Source organism: Euwallacea similis, chromosome 6, assembly GCF_039881205.1.
Source record: "Euwallacea similis isolate ESF13 chromosome 6, ESF131.1, whole genome shotgun sequence".
Lineage (NCBI taxonomy): Eukaryota > Metazoa > Arthropoda > Insecta > Coleoptera > Curculionidae > Euwallacea > Euwallacea similis.
Genome location: NC_089614.1, coordinates 982,706 through 1,006,544, shown reverse-complemented (window position 1 = coordinate 1,006,544; position 23,839 = coordinate 982,706). Strand labels below are relative to the sequence as shown.

The window sequence follows — 23,839 nt, the reverse complement described above, 5'->3', positions numbered from 1 at the left end:
GCGAATTAGGGTAAAAGAGAAGCCCTACTGAACTTTACTTCATTCGTAAGATTGGCGCACGGATAAAAACAACTAAAATAAATCGTCTGTTATATAAACAAAGGTATAGATAATCTTATTATCGACATACTTTCTGTTAATTTAAGAATGTTTAAATCTGTAAAATTGGATTTCATGGAAACCATAAGTAATATAATGCAAAATTGTATACCTACATTTGCAGCATTTAGCTTTGACACGAAAACTAATTCATGTGTATTAGAGAAGAAAATCCAGTTTATTTCAAATTGAATAAGCGTACTTTTTATTCACACCAAAGTCCTGTTAGGTTTACAGGGTGCACTAGAAACACAAACCAGATAAATTTTGCATCTGGTGATTCAGACAAATTGAGTAACTTTCATAGGCGAGTTAATTTTGATCAGCTCCAGCATCAGTCAAAGTCGAATTCTCAATTCTCATTTGGCCCGTTCATTCTAGACCAAATGTACAAACAAAATAGGTCATATCTGATTTGCGTAGATATCGCATTATGAACAACGTATTTGCTCAATGTTTTACTCTTCCTTTTCCATATTGTGCCATCCCAAATCATTTTGAAATTTAAGTTTGTTTATTCTGTGCAAATAATGTGAAGTAAGCTGAGAATTTTGCTTGACGCTTATATTTCACGTCTTCAAAACTACCTCCGCAACCATTCTGCCGCTTGAAGATAGTTAAGTAAGTAAGGTAAGTAAGTTTAGTAAGTAAGTATAATGGGTATTCAACCTAGAAACTTAATAAATGTACTTGAAAAGTATTTATTTATTAAAGCAATTTAACCCACTCACTTTGTTGTATCTAAAAAGTTACATAACAAGTCATCCATTGGCTCCGAGTAGGAATTACAATTTAAACAACTCTGTTCTTTGACAGTTTTTATTTAAAAAAAACATATTAATTAATGGAAATTTTACCTTATTTAAAACTCTAATGATATTATTTACAATAAAAAACTTACTTCGAAAAAATTCACGCTACCTATATATTTCTTTGTATTACTACATAAATTGATATCAATTTCGTTTCCTCCTTATATCACAATAAATACGTCCATGCCCTTTTTTTATACACATACCTATAAAAAAATAATTAATTTTTAGACGTTCCAATTACATGTTTAAATCTTGTGATTTACTTTTATTGCAATCTTAAAAATAAGATGTTAAAAACCATAACATAAGAACCTTTATAGATTTTATGTACTCTTTAACATTATATGACGTTAAGTCCAAACGTCATAAAATATTATTAAAACCAATAATAGTTCTGCTGACGAGAATGAATAAATCTTAAGTAATTTTCTATTATAACAATGAAAATCTTGTTTTTTAGCGTAGTCCTAAATAAATATTATTCAAGCTCAATCAGTCTAGTTTTTACAAGACATTGCTCCCATTTTGAGCAAGCAATAAATAAATCATTTAATTAAGTCAAAGTTCCTAAGGGTTTTGAATTTTCAGTTCGTTCCTCAAAATCTTGCCACTGGGGTTGCGTGGGATCGCCTGAATAAACTTAACTCCTCCTGCCAATTTTTTGTAATGTGTTACTTTGGAATTTATAAACCTCTGGACGTCTTCTTCATTAATGTTCTGTCCTGGTTTGGCAACTACGTAAGCCCTTGGTACTTCTCCAGCCAGATCATCGGGTACTCCAACAACAGCAGCATCCACGATGCCTTCAATTTCCAAAATTAGGTTCTCCAGTTCGGTTGGTGATACCTGAAACAAGTTAAAAATAATTACTTTTCAGCTTGATACAAAAGCATTAATTTGTATGAAATGTCAAAGATTTTTCTATATTTTGATCATCATTTTCCTCTAAAGAATTCCAAAAAACCTACAACAATTAGAAAAGAAATAGAAAACTACTTTTTAAATAAAACGAATATGCGAAACCAATGAATTAAATTGAAGGCTTATACTGGCGAAGTAACAATATGCAATCCATCACGTAACATCAATTGATATGATATAAAAATTCAAAGTCCGGTCCTGTTTACTTAGGTCGTTAAAGCGGTTCAGTTCAAGGTTGTTCCATTCTCGCTCCAAGTGCTTCAATCTATAATTACCGAAAACGCCTATATGCGTCAATTGGTTGACGTGACAGACACGTGACGGACGAAAGTACAAAGATAGCAAAGTTTTGCTTGGTGTTTTGAACGAAATTAGTGGTAAAAATTAAGGAAAAAATGGAAAACCCTGAAGAAATCCTACATAGTTTAGAGGAATTTTCGAAAATGAAGCCTAAGGACATACCCCGTGAGTTGGAAGAGTACTTAAAATTCGTAGCAAAGACCGGAGACCCTGTATATCAATGGGGCTCCATCAAAAGTCTGTTTCGGGAGAAGTTAATCAATGTAATATCCGAATTTTATGAGTCCTGCTCCCCGATGGAAATACCCCCATGTCCAAACGTGGAAATGTTCAATTATGATCTCATGAAAAGCTTTATTTTGGAGAGAATCGACACATTTGTGGCTGCCCCTTTCACATTGCAAAGGCTTTGTGAATTGCTCACTAGTCCCAAAAAGGAGTACACTCGAATAGACAAATATATGCGCGCTATAGAGAAAAACATCTTAGTTGTCAGTACAATGGAGCCTGGGGGCCGAAGAACTGAAAATGGCGAAGGCATTGTGAATGGTATCGAACCAGGCCATGAACATGTTCCAGAGCCAGGAAATGAAATTAATGTTGAGGAAATGGATGAATCCCCTTATGTACAAACTAATAATCATCTACCATTTAAAAAATCAAAAGGCCGAACCCAACCAGGAACACAAATTGAAACTTCAGTAGATGCATACCTTATTGAGAAATATGAGTCTTCAGAAGCTTCTACCTCTAGCCAGGAGGTAATGGGAGAGGTTCTTTGTGTGCACTATGTTTCTATCGAGCCTGTTGATGATAATACTGGGCCAAGGGAGGTAGAAAAAAAGGTTAAAGAAAATGTATCAGTTACCATTACTGCCATTAATGTTAAAGAAGAATCTAATGAGGTTGAAATGCATGCTTCTGTGCAAGAATCAGCTGAGACAAGTGTAATTGAAAAAGTATCTGAAAATTCAACAGAAGAAACATCAGAAGAAACTGAGATGGTAAGTATGTGAGGTATTCTGCCAGTCATTGCTGATTCGATAAATATTATTTAACCAGATTCTTGTAAATAAACCTTTATTTTCAGAAACCTCTCTCTGAAACTGAAAATACCATAGACACTCCAATGACCAAAGACTCTGTACAATCCAGCGAACCCACTCCTCTTTCAGAAACCATTGAATCCCCCATTTCAACCACAGTAGCAGATAAATTTCCTGAAGATATTGATTCTCAAACAATCACCACAAAGACTGACCATCAAAATGTTTCTTCTGAAAACAGTACTACCTCCTCAGAGAATTCCATTGAGCAGCTATTGCCAACCCCAATATTTGATGCCTACCTCTTGGAGACACAAACCCAGGAAAGTGAAAATGTGACTAAAGATAGCTCTGATAGAGTAGAATGTACTACCAAGGCATCTGAGGAAGGTAAGTTGGAATTGAATCTGGAAGACAGCACAAAAGAGGATGATTTAGATGATAAAGAGGCAGCTTCTGAACAAATTAAAAAACCTGTAGCAGATGAAGTTTCTTCTGCAGAGAGAAATATTTGTGAAGCTACTGCTCAGGCAATTCCAGTTGAGGTAATTTTAGAGAAGATTAAGCAACCTAGTGAAACTGTTTCTCAATTAGAAGATTCAGTAGTTGAAGATTGTAAAGCTGAAGAAATATCTTCTGTCACACTGGATAAGGTAGAGACTCCAATGGAAGTTGACATTGTTTCTAAACTGACCACAGAAGACAATTCAGAAAAGGAAAATTCTGCCACAGACCCAGAGGAATCATCTATTTCAACTGAGAAAGCATGAGAAGTAATTATTGATTTTGAAGAGGGTTCTATCTATGAAAATCTGTGTTCTTTATAGATCATTCAAACTGAATAATGAATAAAGATGTCTTTGGGTTTAACCCTTTTTAAGTAACATTATTTGGCGTCATTAGGTCTGTAGACGGTATACATACTAAAGTAAACTGAAATTAAGTATAACTGCAAATAGGTATTTGCTGTAAATAAGAAAGTAGTGGATTAGTAGACGAGGTTATTAAAATCACATAACGCGAATTACTATATCGGATTAGACTGCATTTGGTTACATTTCGTAGTACCTAGTGTTTATTTAACTATAAGTGCATTTTTTATAGAGGTTCAAGTTACTTTTATAAATAATAAGGATTTCAAGCGACTGCATTTTTTGTTTAGTTTTCTATTTCCTATAGCAGATCTGTAAAGTATTAATCGCTAATCAGTGCTTGGTACGGTTGAAAGGATTTAAATGAATCCCTACATCTTGAGAATCTCTAATATTGATAAACTTCCTTTTTTCACACTTCTTCAGACTTTTTAAATTTTTTTTTTTTGACATGCATTTTGGTATGTATATTTACTAGAAAATCGGAAATTATGCCCTAAGTCCAATTGTTAATCAACATTTGACCTCAGTAATTTTTTTCTCAGCGTTTGAGTACCAATACTGGTTTAAATAAATCGACTTTTGAATCATAATTTTACAACTGGTCCTAAATAGTCAAAAATTTTAATTATGCAAAGGGCGAAAGCTGTGTCATGGTCTTTGTGAATGTAATTTTTCAGTAGTAAATGAAATTATTGAATTTCTACGTGACACCGCCTGTTGAGTAATAGCCGAGTAGCAAAATCGCTATACTTCGGTCATTAGAGTGCCATCTTTCGGAACGCGTATATTACTAATATATATTGATTTTATGGTTCTGTAAACGCTTTTTAAATATATTTGTTTTCTTTTTAGCCCCGAAAAGCAGTTTATTTATTAGACTTCTCACTTAATTTATTAACTAAATTACCTACCACTCCTGTAATGTTTTTACCTATTTGCTTCTTTTTATGCTGCTCCTTTCATTGTGTAATTCCTCGCATGTACTCAATAATACACAATACTTTGATCATTTGATGTAAATTACATATTATGAACTTATAATCCTTACCTGATTTCCTTTAACCTTAATGAGTTCCTTGCATCTGTCCACTATGTAGAAGTAATAATCTTCATCGTAATACACGACGTCTCCAGTGTGCAACCACCCATCTTCATCCAAGATTTCCTCGGTTGCCTTCTCATTCTTAAGGTATCCCATCATCACCTTAAAGAATTACATACTTTAACTCTTTACCCACAAAAAAAAAATTAGTTTTAGTCAAAAAGCTACTCACTTGTGGCCCCCTCACACACAACTCTCCGGTTTGATGGGTACCCAAGGGCTCTTGAGTGGTGAGGCTAATAACTTTGGCCTCAGTACCTGGATACAAGACTCCGATGGTTCCTATTTTCGATGGCGGGGTTAATTTTGGCATAATGAAGGTCACCGGACTGGTTTCGGTCATTCCATAACCTGGAAAACCCCAACAAGATGAGTATTAATAAAACAAAGATTTCTATAGAAAGGACTAACCTTGTCTGATTACTACTTCGGGATTGTCAATTTTCTGCCTGAATTTCTGCAGCAGTCCCTCAGTGAGAGGAGCAGCCCCTGATGTAATTTCTTCAATTGAACTTAAATGTTCTTTTGCCACACTTGGGTGATTAGCAAGGAATAACAATAGAGAAGGTACTACGAATAGGTATGTGGGTCTGTAATTTTCTAGGGCGTTTATATAGTCTTCTGGGGTAAACCTTGTGATTAAAGTATATGCAAATTAGTTTATTGAAATTATTTGTGTATTTTAAAAAAATTTTACCTTGGAATTGTTACCAGATGCCCTCCTAATCTTAAGTTAATGTTCATAATACCATTGAAGCCATAAATGTGGAAAAATGGCAGTACTGTAAGTGCTGTGTGTTTGCGACCATCTGGAACAAAACACATTTTATATATAAGAAATTTAGGCAAATATTAAACTCACCTTTAGCTACAATTTTCCCAACAAGTGCGGGGTTATCTCCCTGCACCATGTTAGCAACGAGATTCTTGTGCGACAACATTACTCCTTTAGGAAGCCCAGTGGTTCCACTTGAGTAAGGAAGTAGTGCCAGTTGATCTGGATGGATTTCTGGGAGATCTGCCTCGTATCCCTCTGATAGTAAACTCATTAGTCCATGGACGTTTTTGGATGGATCGTCATCTCCACCAATGCAAATTGTTGATCTTAAAAATGAGCAAATAAGTTACTAAGTAAATTGGTTTAATAAAAAAGGAGTTCTTACTTGTATCCAGGAAGCGTTGGTCCGATAGTGGTGGCGACCTCCAGAAGCAAAGGAATAGTAATAATCATCTTTACCCCAGCGTTCTCGAATTGCCTTTTAATCTCGTCTACAGAAGGAAAGTTACACAAAAATAATTATACTATATCCAAATTTTTAATCATAGACATTACCAGGTGTATAAAGGGGATTGACAAAGGTAACGGTGAGCCCTGCCTCCATGGCCCCATGACACACGATAATGTATTCTGGAATATTGGGCAGGAGCAGTCCAACTACTTCTCCAGGTTTGAGTCCGCAGTGTCCAAGTAAGGCTTGAGCGCATCTGTTGATTAACATCCTCAGCATTCCATAAGTGTAGCTTCGTCCAGAAACGGCACAAGTCTGGAAAATCAGTGTACATTAAAATATCTATAGTAGAGATGTCGTGTACAAAATTTCACCATTATATCAAGAAAAATCATGTACAGATAAGAATTTTCATTTTAATTTGAGCGTTTTGTCGCGGGAAAATTATGTAGTAACAGCGCTGAATTGTTTTGTCGTACATTACTCCTCGTAGAAAATAATCGCATATACGATTGGGGATATATAGCTACATTTATAATAAAAAATTATACTTATTGTAAGTCTCGCAAGTGCATATTATTGCTTTTGTAATGAATTTCACCGTAATAAACTTGTCTTTGACCTAGGTCAAAAATAATGAAGTATTCGAAAATGTCTGGAATGATTATGGCAATTTATACCACTTTTGCAAATTACGGTTTACACTCAATATCAGCGCTAGGCAGTCTGCCACCCTGTGCGTATGACTATATGTCGCCTCTTACCCTTAAACTAACTTTTTTGTCTTGTGTAAAGGGGCCCGGTTTGCATTCCGTCTTTTGTCGTTTATTTTCTTAATAAGCAAAATATTCTCAGTCTTAGTTAAGAAATACTTACAGCTGCAGGATCCTCCACCCATTCGTCCATATTCTTGTAAATATGCTGGACCACGTGTTCGTTCGGGATAGTATCGCAGTTCCCAAACGGAGACTTCAGCACCCCGAAGTTCCTAGTTTGAGCAAAAAGTTTTGCATTTAATTGCTTCTTTGTGTTTGTACTTTTGGGTATAGTTTTTGAGACATTAACCTGAAATCGAGATTGCGGTAAATTCTGAAGAAATATGCTCTTACAGAAACACTTACTGAAAACATGCGCTTATCACCATTTACACTTCCTACTAAAGTGAGCAGCCCAACGGAACCAATTTGGTTAGGTTGAGTAAGACGGTGATGTGAAATTTGCTTCAGGACTATTCTAGACATCTTAACTTAGTAAGTTATGTATACGTGTAAAGAAATACAAAGTAGAGTATACTATATCACAGGTTGAAATCTGAAATAATAAAAATTATTCTTAATAGAGATTCTGGTACATTCTCCACTGTAGAAGTTTGAGAACAAAATCGTGCTCGGTCGTAGCAGTTTGGAGAGAGCTGTGAGTAACTTACACTTTCAAAATTGGACTCAGCAAGATGAGCTTGAATTTTGTTAAGCAATCTGGGTCTTTTCTAAATACTTTCTTAAACGCAACAAATTTGGCAAGGTCCTTCTTCCAAAAATCACAATTAAAACTGATAAACTTTACACCAAAAGGACTGATTCGTACACAACAAATACTGATTACATGAATGCAGTGCTGGTTGTTGTTAAACAGCTTATGTATCGGGGGCCAACGCTGATAAGTTTATCTTTAACAAATCCTCACCGTTTGATGTCAATATTTTTTACACCTTTGGACTTTGTTATCATAGTGCACCGTTGATTAAATACGTAACGTAGACTGATTATTGTAAAAAGATACTCATTTAATTTGATATCAAGATCGTGTGTAGAGGTCATTCAGAAAAACCAAATACTTATTTACAACTTTTGGACCGAAACCGGACGTTTTGTACTCGCAAACCACTAGGTATCAACCAACTGTACATAGTGCGATTACGTCAGGAATGAAATTGTTCTTTTTGGACATAATTTAGATTTGCAAATAACACGATCTACACGGGGAATGTTAGATTATACAGATACCGTGAACTTAATTACACTTTGTACTTTGGACTCAAAATCTGTAAATTGAAAAATATTTGGATATCTATTAAAAATACACGCGTTGACGATATTAATTGGAAATTTAAACAACACACGTGGGTTTAAACGTAATTCGATTATAATCGATTTAGTCATTAAGACGTTGGAAATAGAAATAAGTCATGAGACGGTAATATTCCTTAATCTGTAGACTGAATGGCGCAAAAGACTTTGAGTAGAGAAGCTGGGTTTCGATGTCGAACTCACTTAAACATATTTCAATCCCGAGTTTTTTCTGTATAGTAAACTTTGCAAAACAAAAATAAACACGCAGAAATTTTACCAATTGAGCGAGATAAACAACCTTTGGACTTGAAGTTATTTACTCCTTCGATATTTTTAGCTAGGATTAAATTGTGGTAAACACATCTAGCATGTGAATAACAAGTTCTTATGTATTTCACCTTAAATACTTTAAACAATGCGATTTTAGTCACATCGGTAGCCATTTGTAAGCCTTTGGCATAGAAAGGTTCATACCAGGAAAGCGAACAATAGTGTGGGTGCTCATTTGAGTACCGCGTTTATCTACTCGTCTAACCGGTGTGGTGCGAAGGAAAAAATTCAACGGAAATTCCTTTGGATTTGGTGGAAACGAAAATCAAATATTAACATTTTTTAGGTGAATTCACGTTGTTTCATTGCGATTATTGAGATCAGCTTCCCGAAATGCGAATTTCGAGTTCCAAGCGGTTTCCGTAGTCACATATTTGAACGCTAGCAGTATCAGGACATTCCGAATGTGTGGACTTGGTTTGCCCTGTTGCATTCGAGATTAACAAGCGTTTTTATCAATTAACAGCTCACTGACCTCATAAAGGTTTAACAGCGCAGTTTTAATTATGAATTGTTATCTCAAAATTTATTAGTTATTTTAAAAGTCTACGCTCGAATGTTAAATAAAAATATTAGTTTTAAAATAGGTTGTGTTGACCCAGTTTGCGCTCTAAGGCTTCTGGACGTTCACAGCTTTGAGATCGCTGAGGCTGGGCCTAAAAATCACGGATTTTACTTAATATAAGAAGGGCGAAAACGTGTCTTGGCACTGGTGAATGTAGGGAAATTACCAATAGAAAATTGATTACTGAACTTCGAAGTAGCGCCACCTATTGAGTAATAGCCGAACAGCGGAATCGCCATACCTCGGTCATTAGAGTGCCATCTTTCGGAATGCGTATATTACTAATTTTTTTATTGACTTTATGGTTCCGTAAGCGCTTTTTAAATATATTTCTTCTTTTTTTGGCACCATTTATTTCTACACATTAAGACTGCAAATGTATTACTTATTTTAACATTCTACACTCGAACGTTAAATAAAAGTATTAGTTTTAAAATAGGCTTTGATGACCCAGTTTGCGTTCTAAGGTTTCTCGATGTTCACAGCCATGAGATCTCGATATTGAAGTCATATTCTGGATTTTCCGGAATAGGTATAGTTAAACGCATCAGCCAGTCTCGTAAATTAAACGAAAACATATAAAAATATTTACCCTGCATAGACTACATCTTTTGAATAAAAATGAGTTTTTTAAGATAACTCTGGTAAGACAGAGCTAGTCCTTTCCTCTAGCAAAATAAGGACGAACACACGAGTCGTTTTCTTTCGACACTCATTGAATTATGGCCAGAAGATCGTATTTCCGAGTTTTCAGTTCCAAAACTTTACAATCCCGATTTGGTTGGTAGATTAAAAGAACGGGCATTGCTCAAATCATAAAATGTCCCTCTGAAACAAAAATTCTTAATAATTCAGAGGGGCACATGGATTACAGAACCGGATTTTTGTTTTGTCAAGTATGAATCAGGATTAGAATTTCCAAAAAGAGCGAAAGAACGGAATTTTTGAAGAGAAACTGATGGTTTTTTTATGGGTTATAATCGCTCGGTTAAAATGCTGAATATGTGCAGCTGCAATTATACCACTCTAGCACATCTGATGATGTTATTGGCATAGAAATTGGTCTATTATTAAACTTATGTTATCTATGTTTTTATTAAAGTTCTATTAATTTTTATGATCGTTACATTTGAGAGTGTTATTTCAAAAGGTACATTTATGCTGCAAATTTGTTCAAAGGATTTTTGGTGGTTGCAGCCTCTTCTTGTTGTAGTCTTCGACGGGTGATTCATAGACCAGATAATAGCACTTAGAACCAGATCCCACACAAATGATACTCGATCTAAATAAAGCAAACAGATGACCGAAGTCAAGTTGTGCAGGGTTACAGCCGTTAAAACGCACCTTTTGTTCTAGTCATGGCCTCTTTGTCCAGTAACAACTTGAATCTTAAGCCAATTGTGTCGTTAAATTAAATCAGATTCACTATTTAATATCAGCCTTTTCCAATATGATGTATTGTGGCTGCCAATTCCTAAAGAGCGTATCTGCATTCCTGGACGAGCTTTGAACTAACTAATCTTACTTCTGCAGATTTGAAATCGTGTCACTTCACGTCTTAAAGGCAAATTCAGTGAATGAATTTTGATCAATGGCATTTGCCCTTCGAAATTTAAATATTGGTTTCCTTTTAGTAACGAAGAACGTGTCTGTTGAAGTCCAAAATTCGGCATTTCTAGTAATGCGTTTCGTATTAAACTAGTTAAGATGATACTGCGTGTGCGATATCTGGCTTAGGTTATTACATATATGTTATGTCAACGTTAACATCTTGCTAGACGCTGAATAAGATATTCGGCGTATCGATTGTATGGTTTATATTGTTTTTCCGATTACGAATCGGGTCTCTAAAAGGGGCAGAACTGATTCGGTATTCTTTGCGACCAGACATCTTGTATTATTTTCTTTGTCATCAAAATCTCGTTACCGAACCGTTAGTTTCAATTTTAAAAATTACCGAAAATTAAACCTACACTCAACATAACTTATATAGGTATGTGGTAGAGGAATTCGCATACCACTTCCTTGAAACGTGTACAAGGGTTTTCCGGGTCTTCCTTCTCCGAGAGGAACTTTCGACTCTTGAGTGAGATAGGATACTTTTCTTCGTAAAGAGAACGATGTTTTTGCAGGGGGGGGGGAGGGGGCCCATATGGGGTGAAAAGGGGTGCATAAGTGGGCCTTAAGATGCCTAACATGGAGCTTCGGTCGCCACTTTTTTCCGCTATTGCTTAAGTGGAAACGAAGATGACCTTAGTTCCTCGACAACATTAGAGGTACTATCTAGTCGACTTGAAACAGGAGTTCCACACTCAATATCGTACCATCAATGGCCTTCGGCACGTATTCCATCGACCGACTATGTATAAAAAAGATAACCTCAATTGGAGACTTCTTGATAATGAAGTGTTTTATGTATAATGTGTAGAATATGTTACTTATAATTCGCCTTTTTTCTTATCTGTGAAATTCTAATATATTTACGCAAACTGGTTGGTTTAGTTAAAACTGTACAATAAGTGCATATCGCAATAGTATTCGAAGTGTTCTTTCATAGTTAATAAATATCAATTTATTAACAAAATATTGAAAGACAAACTAACGAATTTACTATTGTGCGACCACACCGGCTCTCCTATTTGTCGATTTCCCTTTATCAGTTCTGGAGAGGCACCTCAGTCCAAAAGACTATAAAAGCCAAGACGATACCATCTAGCAGAAAACCAGCAAAAAGAAAAAAAATCCAAAAGGGGAACCCCCGACACTTGGCCATTTAGAAGCGGCGGTTCCAATAATCTTGTTCGACGGTGCTTCATCCCAAGATGACTCAGACAGAGTTTACCCGTCACTATCTCATTACCAACCTTAACAACACAATACTAAAACTTCTGAACTATTAAATTCTAATGCATATAATAGTTATTGAAATGCGTAAATTGAAGCGATGCCTCCTTCGTGGTCCTTCAGATAGGTATGAAGGTTTTGTTTCCCCAATTTAGAGCCACATGAACCTAACCAAAAGATCTATTCCTGTACGCATTAGGCTAGTTAGTATTAGTTAGATTAGGCATGTAAATAAAATAATCTTTATCATGTTTAATTTAGTATCCCACTTAGTCGACTATTTATTTGATCGCGGACTTTGTATTTATTTGCTTCATCAAAAGCATCATCTGATACACCAAAAGTCCAATACAAACATTAATCATTCATTTTTCCAGAATTAGATCCCTTTATTTTTATATATGTAATACGGTTTCATAAAATTTCCAGCCCCTGTTGCAAGAGCCGACGATGATTCCATAGCAATTTCTAAATCACAGACGGTTCACGTTTTTAATATAAATAAATTTCATTCAGTTCCTCGATTACCAATTCATTGGTCTAAATTGCCATATTATGCCGCGAAAACAACGTAACTCAAAGCGATTAAAAGGGTTAAACATTAAGAGGTCATTAACAATCTAAATCAAAATAATGAATTACGTAACTAGTTCTAGAATGTTTCCCCAAAGCAGTTCTTCGTGTTGTTAGTGAATTTTTTCATTTTTCTTCAATTTTAATTATTTTTTACTTCTTAAGGTCATAGCAAACCAGAAGCTATCACTGTGCTACTTTCATAAATTTTTAATGATTTTAGAGAGGCCTTGGAGGCAGCCAAGAAACTTTTTGAAATACCGATAACTAGTTTTACAAATAGATATCACGTATATCGTGTAACGAAAACGCGATTTTCGGTCAATTTGAAGGTCTTTAATCTCGCACACGAATGTCCTCGGATGGGGTTGTCAAGAAGAGGAAGTGGAGGTTTAGAGAAAAACCGCTCTTATTCATTGAAACCATCATTTTTCCTCATAATTTTTTGTGGGCAATTATGTTCCAAGTCTGGTAATTAGTGTTTTAGTGGAATAAAAATGGTCAATCTACGATAGGCCATCGGGGAGCTCTGATTTGACCATGATTGATTTTTACCTTTGGGACCATTTAAAACAAATGGTTTATGCGAATAATCTTCCTGTGAATGCGGAACATTTGAAGGAGATGATTAGAGATGCTCTGGCGTCTTTACTACTAGAAGGTATCCGAAGAAGTTATAGTAATCCGTGTCGAAGACTTGAACTATGCGCTCAAATAGGTGATGAATGAATCAAGTGGAATTTTTATTTGTAATTGCCTCTTTTTTGTTAAATTATTATGATAAACACTCAATAAACAAAAATTTTGATTACTGTTGATATGGAAACGAGAATACATTTTTGAGATTTGGAAAAATTTTCAGCTAAATCGACTTATTTTTCGGTATTTCTTTATAACAAAAAGGAAAATTGAAGCTGTGACGGCTGATTCCACCGTTTTGGGACATGCAAAAACTTTCATGAACAATACATTTTTCTCGTAAATTGAAAACTGAGAAATTTTCCCCTCTTGACAACCCCATTCGGAGGCATACTACGGCAATCTTGTTTCGAATTACGACGGCAACAGAACAAGACAAAACAGTGAGGAGGGCTATTTAGGGGGGGGGGGGGGGCTCTGAAATTTGAGCCACTTTTGTGTTGCTGAAGGTATTTAGAGGGCCAAAACTGCCCCTGGATACCCACCTTTTTCGAAAAATTTAAGAAGGGCAAAATGGTAAAACTCCCCTCAAGTCAGTGAACCAACAATCGGCACTGATATTAATTATATCCCTTGGATCTAAATGCAACACAGCTGAATGTAAAAATAAAATGTAGGCGTACCACCTACGTCACGACCGACATCCACGTGCCCACATGCGTATCATATGCGCAATATGTTACGTTTCTTATGTGTAAACAAGGGCTGTTTATCTTGGTTTATTACTAATTAATTGAATGAAATAACTATTTAAAAACAAATCCCTCACTGAGAATGGCGATGCCATGAACGTAATTTGGTCAATAAGTTTAATATTGGTCGGATAAAAGTGCACTTCAGTGAAAGCAGAATACGGCATGGTCTTAAGAGAAATTCCCTGTTTGGCGCGTTGGATGGCCGATTAGATTTCTAATTTTGTTGCCGAACTTGCGTCAGGTCGCCTAATGGCTTTCAGAAGAATGTGGGGTTAGTCAACCTCGAATTCGTGGGTGATGCCCCAAGAGGATCGCTGGGGATGAGTTGCGCCACTTTTAGGGCGGCTTGAGTTGAGTCTCAATCAGGGACTGGGCCACTCGCCGACACAATTCGGCGTTAAAAATTCTCTCCCTAATCGCAAAAAGGATAAGAATCAGCGCGTAACTTACCGAAAACTAAAAACTCGCAGTCGCGCCTTCACCAACAACAATAAAGAACTCGATTCTTGTGAGGGTCCTGTAGCACTGTAAATTCGCGTTCGTGTGTTTTTTCGTGACAAAAATGTGCAGAATCTCTTGTCCAAATCTTCTGAAGATGAAAATTCAATGGTTCGTTCGCGAAGTGCAACGTTGTAATGTTTATTATGTGTGGATGCATGGGACTGAGAGTTAGGTAGGGTTCATTCAAAAGTCCAAAGTCCAAGTTTCACCAAGGCGAGAATTATGCCGGGTGCGCAGTGGCGGCGATGGCGATAGTTTCATGCAGTTTACCGTTAGATTTAATCGAGACCTAATATTTCCCAGCAGTCATCACATGCCAGCAGTCGACGTAAGTAAAATAGAGAAAAGGGCGATTGGAAATTTTTGAAAAGCTCTTAAAACCCCCTGATTTGGAACGATTTGCTCCAACGATTCCCGCCCTTGTGCCATACCACTGGGCGGGAAATTAAGGTGTGTCATGACGTCACAGCCCTCCTCCACCTTGGCTAACGCGCTAGGTAGATCGTAGTGCCCCTCTCGACGTTCACCACTAAGTGTCCAACAGTTTCGGACCAGCGGGATGAACTGAGAGCCTGCCACTGATCTTCAGTACAAATAGCAATATCCTATTTTAAAACCTGGATGAAGCACAGGTACTAGAGGTTGCACACACACCATTGCTTTCCTTTGGACAATCTGGTGTCGCTCTTTCCCTAATTTTTTTTTATCGTTAACTTGCCTTTGGACAAAACCATGATAACGGCGTATTTCCGCGCAATACCGCCCGCAAAATCGCTATAAATTAGCGACTCGTAAACAAATAAAATAATGCTTTGCGTTTATATCTCATAAACAAGTTCAAAGTCCAAGACCCAGATAGACAAGTTTTGAACGTAAACTGGTTAATTTAGGCGTGGATGGATTTTACAAACGTTATCAGAGGCAAATTCTATATGTAGACACCTGAAATTGTTATTAATTATATTTCTTTCGATTGGCTTTTTAAGTGCACACCTTGAAAACCAACCAATCACCAAACAGCTTTCTCTAGATTAGTGGTTTCTTTAAATATACTGTGCACCTAAATTATGACTTTCGATATTTTATACTGATATGGGACCTTTAAATTCAATAATAATGACTATTGCTTGTACCTGAATAATGACTGGGCGTAGATAATGAGCAAAATATCCATGTATGTACATATCATCACACTGAATCAGTGAAAAAGGAACGAGTCCTGGCAACAATTTAAAGTTAAGAAGTAAATTTAGTATTTCATGGCGTTGATTAAGCCTTGTGAATTACAGAACAATCGTAGATACTTGGAATTTTTAATCTTGAAAACGTGTAGTTGCTAAATTATCAAAAAGCAAGTTTATTCATTTTTTGGGCAATTAAAAGTACAATTCTGTCGTGTCTAGTTCTCCGCAGTACTGGGCACGTGCTTTTCTATCTTGCTGAACTCCGAACAGCAAAATTTAGGGGAAACATTAACTCATTACGGAGTGAAATTTGGTGAAATGTCTTAAATTATGCATAATTAATTTTTTACCACTAAAAACTGGCAAATTTTTCGTCAAAAAACGTTTTTTTTTTTAAATCAGAACTTTACCACTCTAATTTTATTGCCATGGAGATTACATTTAATTTCTTGCCGTACCAAGAAATCGGTTTAAACTTTAATTAAACGTTTTTGTGTATCGTATTAAATTTTTTCCGTACATTCTCTATATGATGATACTCAGTTTTGTCCTTGAAGACTCGTGTCTTTTCTATGTTATAAATAAGCAAAATTTAATTAAACTATTCGAGTAGCTTTGACCAAGTTATTGCTATGTAAGTCAATAAAGTTTCAGTGTAACGTTACACGACCGTGTTATTTCAAGAAAAGTAACTTTCCATAGACCAAAAATTGCCAAGTTTCAAAAGTAGTCAAACCCACCTAGAAATGTATAGTATAATGCAAGTTGAGATTACGGGTATTTATAGTTGTAACCAACTACATAACTAAAGGTATTGAGTGAATAACTATGTACAGTAATGATATTAAACTTATAATTATTCCTAATAAAAAAAATTAATAATCTTCCATGTTTTACGCGATAGATGATCCTAATACGCCAATTTACAGTCCGAGCCATCTATACACCAATATAAGAAATACGTTTTATTCGGAAAGAAAAGTCTCAAGAAGCTATTATTTGTGGCGCCATCTATGTGTCAGTAGGCAAACTTTTAGAAGAAATCTGTCATTGTTAAACCATTGTTGCTTCCTGTGATTGATAGATAGCGCCACCTTATTAAAAAAACTACAATATTCTAACGCATTTTTTTAAGTCGCATTTATTTATAGTTTTTCTTCTTTAGCCACACACAAAAGCAATCAGAATTAAGCACCAAAAGCAGTTCAACATTTTAAATACGTCATCTTAGTTAATGGTTTCTTAACGAGGTATAAAGGATAATCGTTGGAAAAAACCTCAAGTAGAGATTGAAATATTAGAAGCATGACCGTGGATAAATGCATGAAATGTATATATGAGCGTTCCCTTCATATTTCAACACCATACCCGGCGACCAGGACAAGAGCTCCTTTTTCTTAGGATTAAATATTAATGATAATGTTCTCTTTTGTGAAGCTTATAATTGTAGGCATGTCAAATTTATCTAATTTATAAGCTGAGGTGGCACCTTCATTTTTGGATTGCTAAATTTGTGTGTTGTTGGGGAGACAGATCACAGACGTTGTCGGGCACTTTGGGAGTTTTGGGTGAAAGGGGGGTTTTTAAGGAAAGAAAAAACACTTACTCTTTGGACGCCCTGTCGACCGCAAACCTTGTTTTACCCCCTAACAATAGTCTCATAGAAATTAAATATTTAAAAAAAAAGGAGTTATTTTTCCACTTTTCCCTAACATATACATCCTAGCCATATATCTGAAAATGTTTTTCACCCCAAAATTTTGATCTTCATAAAATCAACCGGCGACGAATTTTTTCTGAGAAATTTTGGGGAAGATAGCGGCGTACAAGACAACTTTACCTGAAAAATTAAGTACAAATTGAGTAGTCCGATTTCAGCGAAATTGGATTTTGCTTTAGGTGTACGATACAACATTGATATGCCGCAGTGAAAACTCAAATCGGACAAGTTCCATTTTTAAGCCTAAAAATTTTCATGTGGTACCTAGTACTTTTCGTCCTCTAAACGTTCTATTGGCTGTCATAGGGGACAGTTTGATTGGATGGAAATAATTTCCTAGAAGACCTTATAACTTACTGAATTTCAAAAGTTAAGATTTTTGTCAATTTTTTAAACCGAATTGGTCAATTTTCTTTGAGAATTGGGTTAGTAATGGTTCTCTTACGAAATAATGGTTAAAGAAAAAATGAATCATTATTTGCATGTCTGGAGTCGAATGCAGAATAAGATCCCTTGCTACCCCTGCTCTTTAATGGTAAAATCAAAGATTAAGGTATATCTACTCAAATACCTAGTAGAAAATTTGGATTGTTGATAGGCAATATACGACGTCAATATACTCTACCAATATTCCAAATAATCCAGAATCCTCTTCCCTGTAATTCAACTTTGTGTAAAATAGCAATGGAAATTTCCATTTATATTGGCATCCTAATTCTGGGTCAATTTATCCAGTTCAGCCAGTTACCTTACTGGATACAGTAACAATGAATCACTGAATCAACCTACTACTAGTGGATAACAGTGTCGTATTTAAAGGCTTAGTACGAGCCTTGATAATCCGATTATCGAGAATTCGCAAAGATTACATTTTCATTTTGCAAATATTTGTTTAAGCTGTGGGTGTTAGAATTGTGCGCGAAATGGCTTAATGGACGTTTAAATGATAGCTTAAATTTCCTTCACCAAATTGTCAATGATGAGAATTCTTTCCATTTCCAACTTGCTTAGAAATTACAAAGTTACTTTGAAAATATAGTTCATTACTGTCCTGCCCACAGACATTTCATCTATCTAAAATGGATGTTTATCTTTCTTATCGTATTTCTAGTCACTTCACAAAAAACACACCTGACACAACAAAAAAAACGCCTGATCATCCCCCTACTTCCTCGACCTATTTTCCGATTTCCTCATCTCGCTTAATAACATTAAAGACGGACATTTATCGATCTGGCTACAATCTTCGTGCATGAAACTCCATGGAATTGATCGTGGAAAACTGGATGGAACTGAAATATCTCCATGTTCAACTGGATGCGAGTCTAGGGGTTGCACACACTTGCGCAACTTGGGGGTTGGAGAACTTTCACTTGTTTATAGGTTTGGGGTGCTTGTGATACGACAATTTTCGCTTAGCAAAAACTAGTTTCAGTTTAGTGAATTCTACAGTTCTTCAGGTGGTCTTTTGACTTCCATCTTCCGGAGTCTGAAGCGTCGAAGTTTAGTTCAATTTCTGCAGATTTTGAGAGGTCTTTACGTGATGTAAACGTATTTGGTTGTGGGGGCATTGACTCCATTTGTGTATAGGGTAAGATTCCGTTTTAGTAGTAGTCCATTTAGTGGAAAATTAGAAATTTTATTTTTCCGGTGATAGTGTCCTGCCAAGAACCTACTTTTTGATATTTTTTGGTGGACGCAGCACAAAATCCTCGTTTCTATGGAGAAAAAAAATATTTTTACACTAGTGGTTCCCCAGGATTTGTTAGTTAGATGATTTTTAAATTCGCGAAGCTTTCGATTGGAACCGATCTCGGGGGGGCCTTAAATTTGAATTTCAGACCCTGTCCACTGAAGTCTGAATCCGGTTCTGTCCGGGCACATGCTTTACAGGTAAATTAACTGGCGCAAACGCACTTTTGCCCATTGCCAGCGATTTGTTTAGTTGCTTGAAAATTTAGTATCAACCGATAGAATAGAAATCGTATACGTTTCCAGGTAAACTAAAATTGAAAAATTATTCGAGTGATTTTTGGAATTTCATAATGACTATGGGTCTATGGCGAAAGTACCCCAGAGTACCCTCAGCGAGCGATTTCCAGTTCCAAGGTAAGTTTTTTTGCGACGGTTTTGTCAGCTTCGCCGGCCGGCGTACGTTCTCCTTTTATTTTTACCATTTAATTTTTTTTAGGTGTTGACATGTATTTATCTTCAGGGACATTTATCTAGATTCATTTCGTTATTCTTAGCTTATAATAATTTACTAATATTCTTGGGAGATACTCCGGTATATCCGGGCGTTCATAGGAATGTTCGGGAAGCTTGTGAGTCCACAAATACCAAGTATAAAAGGTATACAACTGGACCTTACTCTATAGTCGTCATAACAAACTGTAGGGGCAAAGATTATCGATTAATGGAAAATTTTAGATCCTTTAAATATTTCAGAAGATCGTTGCATGTGCGTGTTGTAAGAGCGTTGTCTATATGTTTTGCAATACAACCCAGTTCCGATTTTTTTTAAGTTTAAATCGCGATGTTTTAGTGTTATGTGCGAGTCTTAATGATAAACCTTATCTTGATCAAATGGCGAAGGAATTTTTGAAAAAGTCGACAATGACACACCGTTAATTTGACTTGGCCATTTTATGAGTCCAAAATTTTGGAAACACATGTGACCTCACACTTAATTCGCTTGAGCCGTTCAGCACCAATAATTCAACTGCCGATTAAGCTAATTAGCAGTTTAGTACAGATAAAAATCGTTAAAGGCATTGTTTAAATAAACAGCATACGCAGCGTTTTCATTGCAGTTCAAAGAATGGTTTATTGTTGATTGATCTTTTAGGTAATAACGTATTGTAAATAACAGATTAAGGGGTCATGATTGCGAAGCCTGTCTTCGTGGGTAGTCTAGGGGAACACTCTTTGTGCTTTTAGGTATATACCTGTTCTTTGCCTGTCATATTCTACAGAGCAAAAGTATTCTAAAGATTAAAAACAAAGGTCTTCCCTTCCCCAAATATCTGCCTTTGCCAGCATCGGGTTCAGGTTAGTGTCGGGCTTTAAGTGCCCGGGTACCGGCTCTCACAATTCCAATTCTTAATTTCGACTTTCCATACTTTACCTTTCCATGAGTTCCACGTTTGCAGTATGGGAAGTGTGGAGTGCGGATTCCAACAATCAGTATTAAAAATTACCACGTCCTTATTAAATATAACTTGGACATACACTACCGTCCACATGTATTTGCCCACCTCAAAATTTTCATCCAATCACATTATATCCTAAGGTTTACTATAGGTATTATTTAAAACTCATTTTGAATATAAAATGCCTTTATTTCCAAACTTAGTCTTAAACATTAGCCTCGTCAATATGACCACCTTTATTTTTTATAACTGCTGCCCATAATCGTGGCATTTTTTCAAGTAACTTTATTAGCGTTTCACCTGATATTGAACGCCATGTTTCTTGTAAGATCTTCCACAGGAATTCCTGAGATGATGGACACTCGATCTCTATCCTTCTGTCGGGATTATCCAACAATAACTCGATGGGATTGAGGTCAGGCGATTGTGGTGGCCACTCCATTACCTCAAGTTTGTTTTCAGTTTTTAATTGATTCAAATCAGATTTGCACACATTGGAATTGTGTTTCGAATCGTTGTCCAGTTGAAAAATAAATTTCTGCCCGAAAATACGACGTCCAGAAGATAACATTTGCTTCTTTAAAATTTCCAAATATTGTTCTTTCTTCATTATTCCATCAGCTTTATACAGGGTGTAACTTAAGTAAGGTCATTAATTTTAAGGGGTGATTCCTTGTCATATTTTATGAAAAAAATGTTCATATAAACATGTGTCCTAACTTGAATCATTTTCGAGATACAGGGTGTTAAAATTTTATTAAAAAATCGTTTTTCTATTAATTATTCAAAAAGCTTTGCGCCGATTTTGATGAAACTTGGCATGTTTGTTAGCATTAATAAGGGGGTACGTTTGATGTTATTACATTTTAAATAATAATTTCAGTGGCGTTGCAAATGGTTACCTGATTGGTATTTGTGGTGTGATTATTGTACGCCACCGTTTTTTCTGAATTTGAAATTTGTATTAGATTAAACAATTAAAAATACAACTTTCTTGTTCTCTAACTTTTTTTTGACTCGCTTAATTTTTGGGAAAAAAATAAAAATATGAAAGTAATATTTTTATGATAGGTATTTTCTATTATTTTGAAAAGTTAATTTAACCAAAGTTTGGGGCATCTAAGAAATTCTTATTGGTATTTTTAAGATTTAAGATGAAAACAAGTTTTGCTTGCGGAATAAAAAGAAATTCCTAAAATTTTTCCTAAATTTTCATTTTTTCCCAAAAATTAAGCGAGTCACAAAAAAAGTTAAAGGACAAGAAAGTTGTATTTTTAATTGTTTAATCTGATATAAATATCGAATTCAGAAAAAACGGTGGCGTACAATAATCACACTATAAATATCAATCAGGTAACCATTTGCGACGCCACTGGAATTATTATTTAAAATGTAACGATATCAAATGTAGCCCCTTATTAATGCTAACAAACATGCAAAGTTTCATCAAAATCGACGCAAAGTTTTTTTGAATAATCAATAAAATATCGATTTTTAAATAAAATTTTAACACTCTGTATCTCGAAAGTGATGCAAATTAGGATACATGTTTATATGAAGATTTTTTCATAAAATATGACAAGGAATCACCCCTTAAAATTAATGACATCATTTAAATTACTCCTTGTATATTTACAATTATATGGGAATTTTGAGGTGGGCACATACTTATGGAAGGTATATGACTCAAATAAGCGTGATTTATCAGGTAGCACCTAGTGCTACTTCATAAACTTTGAGTAAAATGTGTTAAATTTTTAAAAAAACGTATTATTTGAGGACGTTTTTCCTCCTTTTTTGATAATTTCATGTATCGTTGGTCGCTATTGATCGATTTGCGAGAAAACTTATATTATGCATTATACTACACAGATAGTTTTTTATAAATCCACTCCATGGATAAACCCCTCAATGCATAAGGATTCGAATTTATTTCTTGGATTAATCAATAAATCCCAGGCAAAAACTCAACGCTCCGTTGAATATTTGATCAAACGTAAGCTATTTGTACCATTTAATGCCATCCCTGGATATATCTTTTTCTAAGTTGCGATGAAGACGATCCATTTTCTCAATATTTGAACCATTTGGAATTTTACTGAGTTCTAAGGCAATGTAAATTACCGCGCTAAAATGTAAGTAAAAGTATATTTAATTTCTCAAAGTTCGGTAAAGTTACGCGTGGCACAATACAGGGTGTAAAATATCATCATGGGCATATTTCAGCGTGATGCGGCAAATTAGGAATGTAAAGGGGAAAAAATCATCCGGCTCAGTTATCAACTGTCTGAAGCAACTCGTCGCATTTAATCAAATTTCTTAAAATAAAAATAAATTTGGGCGAAAACAAAATTATAAAAACTGTTGAAAATGCTCCTTGAAAAATGTGAAACTCTGTGGGTGCTCGAAGATTAAGAAAGATTAATATAAATATTTCTATAGATAAATTAACCTTAGCGGGTAGCACATCCAATTAAGCGCATAATATACAGGGCGTGTAAAAGCGTATTTAAGTGATTTACGTCTTGGAATTGAAACAGAATTAGAATTAATAACAGAAGCAACTTTGGATAATTGCATAAAAGAGTTCGAGAAACGACTGACTCATTGCCAAATTGTTACTGGAGCCCAATTTGAGCATTTATTGTAGGAATTTCAATTTCGTTTGATGTAATAATGAGCTACTTCATTTTGTACCTAATAATTTTATTTTTTAACAAAATTGTAGATCCAATTTTAATTCTCAGCATATCGCTGTATCCTCTATTGAATCACTTTTCATTAGCTACACTATAGTGGGTCCTTTTCCATTTGAAAATGAAAAGTTAGTAGGGGCAGCTGGATAGGGGTGAAAAATTTAAACATTGAAAATAATGCATTAAATACCTTTTTTAAACTAAAATTATAAGTGTTTAAGTGTTAATTTTTAATATCGGTCGTACGAAAGTTATAAACTTTTTACAAGCACTGTATGGTAACTAAAACATTTTGGAACGTGGCTCAGAGTATTTCTTCATTGCGAGTATACGTGGACTGTGTTCGAAAACACACTTTTTGTAATCGTCGATCACATTATCTCAAGTACCCATATATTTTGGTACTGCAGCAACAGGATATTTC

General features: G+C 35.4%; 3 protein-coding genes across 5 annotated transcripts in view; 2 read left to right on the top strand and 1 right to left on the bottom strand.

The window, feature by feature from the left end:
• Positions 1–23,839, top strand: part of Tps1 (Trehalose-6-phosphate synthase 1) — a 182,488-nt gene that overhangs the window by 144,989 nt on the left and 13,660 nt on the right. Inside the window, exon 2 of one of the 2 annotated variants that reach the window (XM_066390872.1) lies at positions 19,582–19,676. In XM_066390872.1, the coding sequence (XP_066246969.1) occupies positions 19,613–19,676 (64 nt within the window). In that variant the 5' untranslated portion in view covers positions 19,582–19,612. Of the gene's footprint in view, positions 1–19,526; positions 19,677–23,839 lie in introns of those variants that run through there. The other variant, XM_066390871.1, reaches the window with a different exon arrangement.
• Positions 905–14,812, bottom strand: LOC136409403 (uncharacterized). 2 transcript variants are annotated; one of them, XM_066390879.1, is made up of 11 exons: positions 14,613–14,812; positions 7,509–7,698; positions 7,264–7,452; positions 6,492–6,702; positions 6,322–6,427; positions 6,021–6,262; positions 5,856–5,967; positions 5,570–5,790; positions 5,331–5,509; positions 5,105–5,260; positions 905–1,760 (listed from the first exon to the last, which is right to left on the bottom strand). In XM_066390879.1, exons 2-11 carry the CDS (start codon positions 7,626–7,628, stop codon positions 1,482–1,484), a joined length of 1,815 nt encoding a protein of 604 aa, XP_066246976.1. In that variant the 5' UTR covers positions 7,629–7,698; positions 14,613–14,812; the 3' UTR covers positions 905–1,481. The 2 variants fall into 2 exon arrangements, with proteins under 2 accessions (XP_066246976.1, XP_066246977.1); XM_066390880.1 differs by lacking the exon at positions 14,613–14,812 and adding an exon at positions 7,814–7,967.
• PPP4R2r (Protein phosphatase 4 regulatory subunit 2-related protein) lies at positions 2,140–4,328 on the top strand. The gene is made up of 2 exons (XM_066390881.1): positions 2,140–3,139; positions 3,226–4,328. Exons 1-2 carry the CDS (start codon positions 2,231–2,233, stop codon positions 3,949–3,951), a joined length of 1,635 nt encoding a protein of 544 aa, XP_066246978.1. The 5' UTR covers positions 2,140–2,230; the 3' UTR covers positions 3,952–4,328.